The following is a 10,800-nucleotide window of genomic DNA, read 5'->3' as shown; positions in this document are numbered from 1 at the left end:
GGTCTCCCTCCTCCTAGAGGTGCTGAAACTCCAACCAGAGAAGAAACCAGTAGAGCTGAGAGGCTGGTCAGATGAAGAGAGTGAAGTGAGGATCTTCCTTCAGTGTCTACCCTACATCTCACAGCTCAGGTTAATGTTGTCTTCTTTCATCAATATTCTACACATGAAAGCCTACCTTTTACTAAAGATAATGAGGAATGCACTTGACTTAATTATGAACTGGATATTTGTCTTATTTGTTATTGGTGCACTGAATTTACAAGAGGCAAATATCACTTTGTTTTATATTATCCCACTATAAATCCTTCTTTAAATTTTAGAAAACAGTGTGTCAGAGAATCATTCACTGACCACCACGACCCGCCAAAACCCGCCACAGACCCGCCACTGACCCGCCACTGACCTGTGGCATATTTTGCACATTGAGAGAGAGCAGTTGAGATTTCATCAGGCCAGATCTTTGTCAATTTTACTTGAATTCTTATCATTTTAGCTGTATGATAACTTACCACATATGAAATCCAATTCTGTCTATCCAATGGCTCTGTCAGTACTGCGGCCATAGCTGAGTGGTTAGTGAGCCCGCCTAGGTTGCCCCAGGTACGATTCCAGGCCAGGCCAGCAAATATGTCGATGAAATGAAATTTTTCCCTGAGCAAGACTCTTAACCCCTAATTGCTCACAGGCCCTCATTGGAAACAAGACCGCAAGGACTTTCATGAACGGACCTGTTAAAGGAATTATCCTTATCCTTTACACTGTCTACCCGCAAGTCTGTAGGTCCCTGGTTCAAACCCCAATTTAACCAGTCCAAATATAATTTACTGAACAAAATACATGACTTTGTTAAATAATGCATGTTCACTTCTTCTCACTCTGTCACTGCATCTCTCTCACTCTGTCACTGCCTCTCTCTCACTCTGTCACTGTCTGTCTGTCTGTCTGTCTGTCTGTCTGTCTGTCTGTCTGTCTGTCTGTCTGTCTGTCTGTCTGTCTGTCTGTCTGTCTGCCTCTCTCTCACTCTGTCTGTCTGTCTGTCTGTCTGTCTGTCTGTCTGTCTGTCTGTCTGTCTGTCTGTCTGTCTGTCTGTCTGTCTGCCTCTCTCTCACTCTGTCACTGTCTGTCTGTCTGTCTGTCTGTCTGTCTGTCTGTCTGTCTGTCTGTCTGTCTGTGTGCCTCTCTCTCACTCTGTCACTGTCTGTCTGTCTGTCTGTCTGTCTGTCTGTCTGTCTGTCTGTCTGTCTGTCTGTCTGTCTGTCTGTCTGTCTGTCTGTCTCTCTCTCTCTCTCACTCTGTCACTGTCTGTCTGTCTGCCTCTCTCTCACTCTGTCTGTCTGTCTGTCTGTCTGTCTGTCTGTCTGTCTGTCTGTCTGTCTGTCTGTCTGTCTGTCTGTCTGTCTGTCTGTCTGTCTGCCTCTCTCTCACTCTGTCACTGTCTGTCTGTCTGTCTGTGTGCCTCTCTCTCACTCTGTCACTGTCTGTCTGTCTGTCTGTCTGTCTGTCTGTCTGTCTGTCTGAGACAGTCTGTCTGACGTGTAATTGCGCATGACACATGCGTGCCATATACATTTATTTATTGATTTTTTTTTTCATTGACTCTCTAACTCTCTAACTCTCTAACCTAAAATATGATGGATACTGTATAGTGTCCATCATTGTTTGGTTCTGTTTATGATCAGAAATCCATATGTAATGTTGCTTTTTCATTTGAACTGTTGTAGTGTTGTCAGTGGAGAACCATCCAAGTTCTTCGGGAAGCTCATCTGTGAAGCAGCAGAACGGGAAGAAGAAACAGAAGATTTTTTTCTGGAATTGCTGTCTTCTGTGTTTAATTACAAAACATTCCCCTTTATTTGCTCGCTTAAGGCTGTAAACACAAAGTATCAATGTGATGTACTACTGGACCTATACTCCTATGTGAAGAACTATGAGACTCAAACTGGCAGAAGTGTTCTTCCAGCATTAAAACCAGTTTACCAGTCAGCTCCTGCAGTCTGGTCCATAGACCTCTCAAAGAGAAAGGTCTCCCTCCTCCTAGAGGTGCTGAAACTCCAACCAGAGAAGAAACCAGTAGAGCTGAGAGGCTGGTCAGATGAAGAGAGTGAAGTGAGGATCTTCCTTCAGTGTCTACCCTACATCTCACAGCTCAGGTTAATGTTGTCTTCTTTCATCAATATTCTACACATGAAAGCCTACCTTTTACTAAAGATAATGAGGAATGCACTTGACTTAATTATGAACTGGATATTTGTCTTATTTGTTATTGGTGCACTGAATTTACAAGAGGCAAATATCACTTTGTTTTATATTATCCCACTATAAATCCTTCTTTAAATTTTAGAAAACAGTGTGTCAGAGAATCATTCCGTCGATTGTTCTCCTTAATGAACATAAAGGATACATTAACACTGAGGATGTTACTGTTTAGTCTTCAGGGTCGCAAGTCTGCACTCTACGTGTTCACCCGTATGGAATAGTAATTTATATATTTAATATTTCTTAATAGAAAGAGATGTGCAGCATAATATCCAGGATAAAAGCAAAGTGCAGAGAGAACAAGAGACAGTATCTGCTGTTAGTACTATGCATGATACAACCAATCAGAAGGGAAAATGTAATCAGAGAATAATGTGATCTCGGTGTGATACAATAAGTAGAAGCATGAATCACTGCTGAGTTGTGTGTTAATGTCATTGTTATCAGAAGTTTTGTGGTATTTTCATAGGACAATGGTTACAGTAGCACTAGACATACAATTCAAGTTTAAACGTTGAGACACATTAGTAATATGTATTTTCTGATTCTTTCATTTTCCATTATTTCATTAGACTGTGTCCAGAGGTTCTGCAGGAGCTAGTTGGTGTTGTGTATACAGCTCAGGATGAGGAAGTGACAAAGTCTTTCCTGGAGAAGGTTGGTGGAGATCTGACCTCCTGCTCTCTAGACGGGGAGGTTCTTCTCTATCTGCTACAGCAGGCATCAGCCCAGATGTTCACTGTGGACTTGAGGAAGAACAGGATCTCAGAGAGCAGCATCACAGGTCTTTTACCCTTTCTGGACAGAGTTTTATTTAAAAGGTGAGTTCAAAATGATCGTGTGTGTGTGTGTGTGTGTGTGTGTGTGTGTGTGTGTGTGTGTGTGTGTGTGTGTGTGTGTGTGTGTGTGTGTGTGTGTGTGTATTTTATCAGCATTCTATACTAACAATAATCCATGTTTTCAGACCCAGTTCCAGCTTTACATTGTGTGCCATCAGAGAGACATATAAATGTCGTTCCAGTGACTATGTGTCCAGTTTATTGAGGTCATTAGACTATGTAATCAACCTGGACAACACAGAGTTGAACACAGTGGACTGTGATGCTCTGCTGTTTACCCTCAAACACTGTGACAAAGTGACAGAACTCAGCCTGTTGTGGACCTCCATACCACCAGAAGCAATAGAGAACATCATGTTCTCGATGGATAAAGTCTCTCATCTCAGGTAAGTTGGATGTAGACAATCATTGTAAAGTTGACCGGAGGTCGAGACTCCAAAAACAGTCAGAAATGCTCTCTTTTGTGGTCTTTATTTCTTCCACTTCTCCTCCACCAAGTCAGTGCAGCTTTTTACAGTGCATGTATCGAATAACAAAAATAATGCTGGCCAAAAAATACGAAGATAACGAACTCAGGAAATTAATGCAAAACTTAACAAAAAGGTAACAGAACAAAACAAAGCGCACTTAGGCTACACCCCTATGAGGGGGCCCTGGCAGCTCTGACTGGGCTCTCTGCCTGCCCAAACATAACTGAAGCTCTGACTCTGCTGTCTCCTTTTTATAGGAGAGGATCCTACCACAACAGAGGCAGCAATTAACCTTCAAAAATAGCTTATCTACAAGCTGACAAATATAACATGAATAACCCAACACATAAATAGATATGGTACTTTCAGACTGAACCCCATTTTGTGTTTGAATTCATTTCCATAGATAATATAATACTTTGCCCATAAACATTGTGAAACACCCCTCCTCCTCTACAGTACATGGCACCTTCCACTGGGACCTCCCCTACTTAAGCTACATGGTTTGGTCCATGCTCTGTTTAGCAGTTCAACCCACAGTGCCAGTACTGCAGAGGAGTTACAGGTGACAAACAATGAGCAACTCCTTTTACCACAGGTTACACAATAAACTGAATGTTTTATCCCTGTAAAGTCTGTGTGAATTACTTGTGAATTTGTGAATGCATTCAACAGTATTGACATTATAGTATTGACATTTGGTTAGGACATATCTGCCACACTCCCCACAGTCACTGCTTCCAAACCGGCCGGTGGTCTTGATTATGAATCGGACGCAGCTGTGTGGTGTGTGTGTGCGTGAACTGCCCTTAACCCCTGTGTCTTTATGTATAGGGCACGGGTTGCCCCGTGACATTTCCCCCTCCTTCTGAAGACGCCCCCTGTGGCGTCCTAGACAGGAAGTCAGCGGTGCAATTCTCGGACCCCTTCCTGTAAAGAACCACAAAGTCATACGGCTGCATAGCCAGGAACCACCTAGTGATTCGGGAGTTAGTGTCTTTCATGTCCTTCAACCAGGTCAATGCCCGGTGGTCTGTCTCTAAGGTGAACTCTCTCCCCAAAAGATAGTACTTCAGGGAGTCAAGTGCCCATTTTATGGCAAGGCACTCCTTTTCCACCACAGAGTATGGCACCTCATGCTTGAGGAGCTTCCTGCTGATGTAGACGATGGGACAGAGGTTACCTGCTTCCCCTTGCAGCAACGCCGCCCCAATGCCCACGTCTGAGGCATCCGTCTGGACCACGAACGGCTGTTCGAAGTCAGGGCTTTTCAGAATGGGTTCCTTGCATAAAAAGTCTTTCAGGGTATTGAAGGCCACCTCGCAGTCCTCGGTCCATCTCACCTTGTTGGGCAAGTTCTTTTTAGTGAGATCGGTGAGGGGAGCTGAGATAGTGGATAAACGGGGAATGAAACGGCCATACCAGCCTATCAGGCCAATGAATGATTTGACCTGAGACTTGGTCGTGGGTCTCTCAGCCAATCTGACAGCCTCGAGTTTCCCCACCTGTGGACGAATGACCCCATTACCCAGCACATACCCCAAGTACTCAGTCTCATGTTTGGCCAGGGAGCACTTGTCAGGACGGATGGTCAGGCCCGCCCTCTTGAGTCTCTGCAACACTGCCTGTAGATGGGTCAGATGTTCTTCCCAGGAACTGCTGTACACCACCACGTCATCCAGGTATGCCGCTGCAAAGGACTCTGTGCCGACCAGAACTTTGTCCATTAACCGCTGGAAAGTTGCGGGGGCCCCATGGAGACCAAAGGGCAGGACAGTAAACTGGAAATGTCCAAACGGTGTTCTAAAAGCGGTTATTTCTTTGCTCTCTGGGTTGAGGGGAACCTGCCAGTAACCCTTACACAGGTCGAGGGTAGTGATGTAGCGTGACCTGCCAACCCTCTCCAAGAGGTCGTCAATTCTTGGCATTGGATACAAGTCCCTCTTACTGACCCTATTCACCTTCCTAAAATCCAGACAGAACCTCAGGGTTCCATCTTTCTTGGGGACCAAGATGATTGGGCTGCTCCATTCACTGGACGATGGCTCGATGACACCCATTTCCTTCATCGCCTCGATCTCCTTCTTCAGGACTGGCAGCAGGCGTTCTGGAACCCTGTAGACAGCCTGGCGAAGAGGCTCTGGCTCCTTCAAGGTGATGCGGTGGTGGGTGACGTCGGTGCGGCCTGGAGTTAACCCAAACAGGTGTCTGGGCAGGATCTGAAGAAGCTCCTTCCTCTTCTCCCCCTCCAGGTGGCTCAGCTCCAGCTGTGGCTCACCCTCTGGCACTGGTAGGTACTGCTCCGGTGTCTCCTCTTCCTCCCTCACAGCCTTGATGTACAGAGCGTGGATAGCTGGTGGCGGTGGGGTGGGACGAGGATTCCATTTCTTGAGCATGTTGATATGGAACGTCTGCAACGGCTGTCTGCGTTCTGGCATGTGGATCTGGTACGTCACCGGACCCATCTTCTGCTTGACCTTGTAGGGACCCTGCCACTTTGCCAACAGCTTATGCTCTGATGTCGGCAACAGCAACAAGACGTCGTCCCCCGGCTGGAGACTTCGCTGCCTGGCTGACCGGTCATACCAGTCTTTCTGCTTTGCCTGGGCCTGGAGTAGATGTTCTCTGGCGATGGTTGTGGACCTCATGAGCTGCTCTCGCATATTCAGGACGTAGGAAATGATGTTCATGTCCTGTGCGAGAGCTGGACCCTCCCAGGTCTCACGGAGCACATCGAGAGGACCTCTGACCTGGTGGGCGTAAAGCAGCTCAAAAGGTGAAAAGCCCGTCGAGGCCTGAGGGACCTCGCGGTAGGCAAACAGAATATATGGCAGCCATTTGTCCCAGTCTTTACCAGTCTCTGATACAAACTTCTTGAGCATGCCTTTCAAAGTCTGGTTGAAACGCTCTACCAGCCCATCAGTCTGAGGGTGGTAGGGGGTAGTCCTTACTCTCTTAATCCCTAACAGCTGATAGGCCTGTGAGAGCGTACGGCTCATAAAGTTGGGACCCTGGTCTGTCAAAACCTCCCTAGGAATCCCTACTTGAGAGAAGAACTTCAGCAAAGCTGATGCTACCTGCCTAGCCGTCACCTCTCTCATGGGGATAGCCTCGGGGTATCTGGTGGCATAGTCACTGATAACAAGAATGAACCTGTTTCCTGATTTGCTTCTCTCCAGGGGGCCCACTACATCTACTCCTATTCTCTCAAATGGGGTACCAATGACAGGGAGTGGAATTAGGGGTACAGGGGCTGTCTTTTTCCCTGCGGTTAACTGGCATTCTGGACAGGTTTTACAATAGTCCTTAACCTGGCTATACATCCCTGGCCAACAAAACCTCTTAGAAATGCGCAACAGGGTTTTCATAAAGCCTAGGTGACCTGCCCAAGGGATTGTGTGACCCACCCTCAGAACTTCCTCTCTACAGGGTTTGGGAAGTACCAGCTGTCTGCCATCTTCACTGAGTCTATACAGAAGGTCATTTTCTATCTCATAGCGCTCATGGTGGGGCAAATTTATTGAGTGTTCCTTCTCTGCCTCTTTAAAACAGTGCACAAGAGTGGAGTCCTCACGCTGACACTTAGCAAGATCACAGGGTAACCCGTCTACATGCAGCTCTGGAGCTGGAACCTCTGGCTCTGCCTGCTCTGTGAACTGTTGTATAAGTTCCCCCACTTGCTGTCTGCGCCTCTCCAATCTGTCCTCCTGTGTAACTGTGGGCTCCCCCACCACCTCCCCATGAAATGGCATTAGCTGCAATGTGTCTGCCTGCGTGTCGGGTGTGATAGGTAGGGGGTCTCTAACTGACACTGCCTCAGGTGTAATAGGTGGCCCTGCCTGCTGGATTACAGAGGAAACTGGTGGCTGTACCTCCGGAAATGGAGCCTGCCTGGCTCTGGCACGTGTCACAACACCACAAAACCTTTCCCTGCTTTCATAGATTAGGTCATACAGGACTGGTAAATCTGTACCTAGCAGGATGGGGTAGGGCAATTCTGGGACAACACCAACTTTCATGAGGTACACCTGACCTTTAACCTCAAGGTAAATGTCTGCAGTAGGGCTCTGTTCTTCATGGCCATGGACACAAATGACTGACACTGAGTCTCCCTCATTCCACATCTCTCTAGCAACCAGGTGAGACTGAACTAGAGACTGTGCACAGCCTGTGTCTAACAGGGCAGTGTAAGGCTTTCCATTTAGCTGAACAGTGGTCAAAGGGGAGTCTGGCTGTTCTTCAGGGCGTACAGTGAATTCAGGCCTAGGGACATAGCAAAGACTGGTGGATTTGTGCTTTTTGAGGGGGCAAACTGGGCGTGTATGGCCTACCTCACCACAATTATAACACACAATCTGTGACTTATCACCTGGCTGTGACCTGGGGTTAGTGTGCTCCTGAACCACTGGCCTGCCTGATCTAGGTTGGGAATGAGAGCTACCCTGAGGACTACCCCCCTTGAACCAACCCTCAGACTTACCCTTCGCCTGGCGCTGTCCGGCGTAGAGGTAGGAGCCTGGACCTTTGTGTGCTGAGACGTAGGTGTCGACGAGGTCCGCCGCGTCTTCCGCCGTCTCCGGATCCCGTTCTTTGACCCAGACCTTCACTTCTGGGTAGAGGACCCTCAGGTATTGCTCTAGGACCACCATCTCCATGATGTCCTTCTTGGACGCAACAGAGAAGTCCACCCACTTGTTGAATAGGTCTCTGAGGCGGGTATACAGCTCATGAGGTGACTCGCCTGGTGGCACCTCAAGGCTCCGGAATCGTTGTCGGTAAGAGTCTCTGTTCACCTCATACTTTCTCAACACTGCCGCTTTCAGCCGGTCGTAGTCTTGTGTGTAGGCCGAGTCCATTGCTACAAACGCACCTCTTGCTTTGCCCGTCAGCAAGGGAATCAGCCGGATGGCCCACTGCTGTCGTGGCCATCTGTACACCACCGCCAGCCTCTCAAATGTTGTGAGAAAATGTTCAATGTCATCCGAGTCTTCTAACCTCACCAGCCTCGGGTCCCCCATTGGCACTGGTACCGATGATGGTCCTGCTGCTGCAGATCCCGTCTCTGGTCCCGCTGCTGGCGACCTCATCGCTGGCTCCGTTGCCACTGGTGGCGCCCTCGGCCTGGCTGCCTCCATGTCCAACTGGAGCTGGGTTATTTGATGGTTGATCACGTCGAGTTTCCGCTCCTGTCGCTCCCTCTCCCTGTCTTGCTTCCTATCCTTCTCCATTTGCGACTGAATATATGTGTCGAACATTTTTGCCAGGTTGGAGAATGTTGCCTCCTGGGACGAGGTGGTGCTCACCGTGGGTTGGACTTGTTCCTCCATTTCTCCCCCTGCGGCACCGTCTTCCTCCTCGGAGAGTGCTACTTGCTGCTGGTTGCTTCTTAATTGTGGCTTTGGAGGCATCCTGACTGTTGTTTCCTTTCTTCTGACACCACATGTAAAGTTGACCGGAGGTCGAGACTCCAAAAACAGTCAGAAATGCTCTCTTTTGTGGTCTTTATTTCTTCCACTTCTCCTCCACCAAGTCAGTGCAGCTTTTTACAGTGCATGTATCGAATAACAAAAATAATGCTGGCCAAAAAATACGAAGATAACGAACTCAGGAAATTAATGCAAAACTTAACAAAAAGGTAACAGAACAAAACAAAGCGCACTTAGGCTACACCCCTATGAGGGGGCCCTGGCAGCTCTGACTGGGCTCTCTGCCTGCCCAAACATAACTGAAGCTCTGACTCTGCTGTCTCCTTTTTATAGGAGAGGATCCTACCACAACAGAGGCAGCAATTAACCTTCAAAAATAGCTTATCTACAAGCTGACAAATATAACATGAATAACCCAACACATAAATAGATATGGTACTTTCAGACTGAACCCCATTTTGTGTTTGAATTCATTTCCATAGATAATATAATACTTTGCCCATAAACATTGTGAAACACCCCTCCTCCTCTACAGTACATGGCACCTTCCACTGGGACCTCCCCTACTTAAGCTACATGGTTTGGTCCATGCTCTGTTTAGCAGTTCAACCCACAGTGCCAGTACTGCAGAGGAGTTACAGGTGACAAACAATGAGCAACTCCTTTTACCACAGGTTACACAATAAACTGAATGTTTTATCCCTGTAAAGTCTGTGTGAATTACTTGTGAATTTGTGAATGCATTCAACAGTATTGACATTATAGTATTGACATTTGGTTAGGACATATCTGCCACACTCCCCACAGTCACTGCTTCCAAACCGGCCGGTGGTCTTGATTATGAATCGGACGCAGCTGTGTGGTGTGTGTGTGCGTGAACTGCCCTTAACCCCTGTGTCTTTATGTATAGGGCACGGGTTGCCCCGTGACAATCATCATTGCTGTATCATGCTTTTAGAATATGTAGTGTGAATATAAAACCAAAAACATGTATCCTTTATGGGTAATTCAAGGTGTCTAGTGTAGTTGCTTTGGATGTTTATGTACTTTCATAATGTTATTCATAATTGTATTAACAATTGATCAATGAAGTGTTGATTAAATATGATATGTTGTACATCCTCATACTAGTGTTGACAGGAGTCTGCTGCTGAAGTTCCTCCAATGCTGCACTACCTGTCAGACACAGCAGGGGGCAGCAGGTCTGCTCAGAGCTCTACAGTACAGACTGGATCTGTCCTGCTTCCTCCTCTGTGGACCTGTCAGAGCAACAGCAGGTGGTGTATCTGTCTCTGACTGTCACACACTGCAGGGACATCTCTACTGTCCTGACCCACAGCAGCAGCCAGGACACACAGCTCATCCTATCAGACTGTGAGGTAGAGGACAGTGGACTGGACCTGTTGTTCCCTGTCCTCAACAGAGTCCATCTGAGGTGAGAAGGACAACACTTTGCTGCCTGCTGTTGCTTCTTGTCACATCACAGATGTACGAATGTAAAGAAGTGGGTGATTTTTTTTCATGCATGCGCCATCATTTTGTAGTCATTTTGTGTAATATATTTTTCTGCCTTTATTGGATAGTATGGTGAAAATGACAGGAAACGGGGAGTGACACGTAGCAAAGGCTATCAGTGAGTAGCGGGTTTAATTCCCGAGCCTGTCAGGCAGCATTAGAGCTTTTATGTGGTATTCTCCTTAACCACTAGGCCATCGGCACCCTCATGTTGTATTTTTTTTGTGAGAAGAGAGAGTGAGAGCTGAAAGGAAGAGATGGTAACAGGTTAAATAAAAAAGAATAAAGATACAT

The 10,800-nt window shown here is 47.0% G+C and overlaps 1 protein-coding gene across 1 annotated transcript; it reads left to right on the top strand.

Annotated features, from left to right (window-relative positions):
- Positions 1-1,631: 1,631 nt before the first annotated feature.
- LOC308078323 (uncharacterized protein) lies at positions 1,632-10,423 on the top strand (the record flags this gene model as incomplete). Its single annotated transcript, XM_080419441.1, has 5 exons — positions 1,632-1,640; positions 1,867-2,150; positions 2,829-3,077; positions 3,221-3,481; positions 10,123-10,423. 5 exons carry the CDS (start codon positions 1,632-1,634, stop codon positions 10,367-10,369), a joined length of 1,050 nt encoding a protein of 349 aa, XP_080275567.1. The 3' UTR covers positions 10,370-10,423.
- Between the last annotated feature and the right edge of the window lie 377 nt (positions 10,424-10,800).

This window comes from Gymnoscopelus braueri, assembly GCF_963280865.1.
Source record: "Gymnoscopelus braueri genome assembly, chromosome: 22".
Taxonomy (NCBI): Eukaryota; Metazoa; Chordata; class Actinopteri; order Myctophiformes; family Myctophidae; genus Gymnoscopelus; species Gymnoscopelus braueri.
The sequence above is the reverse complement of the archived record's forward strand: the minus strand, read 5'-3'. Positions and strand labels throughout refer to the sequence as shown.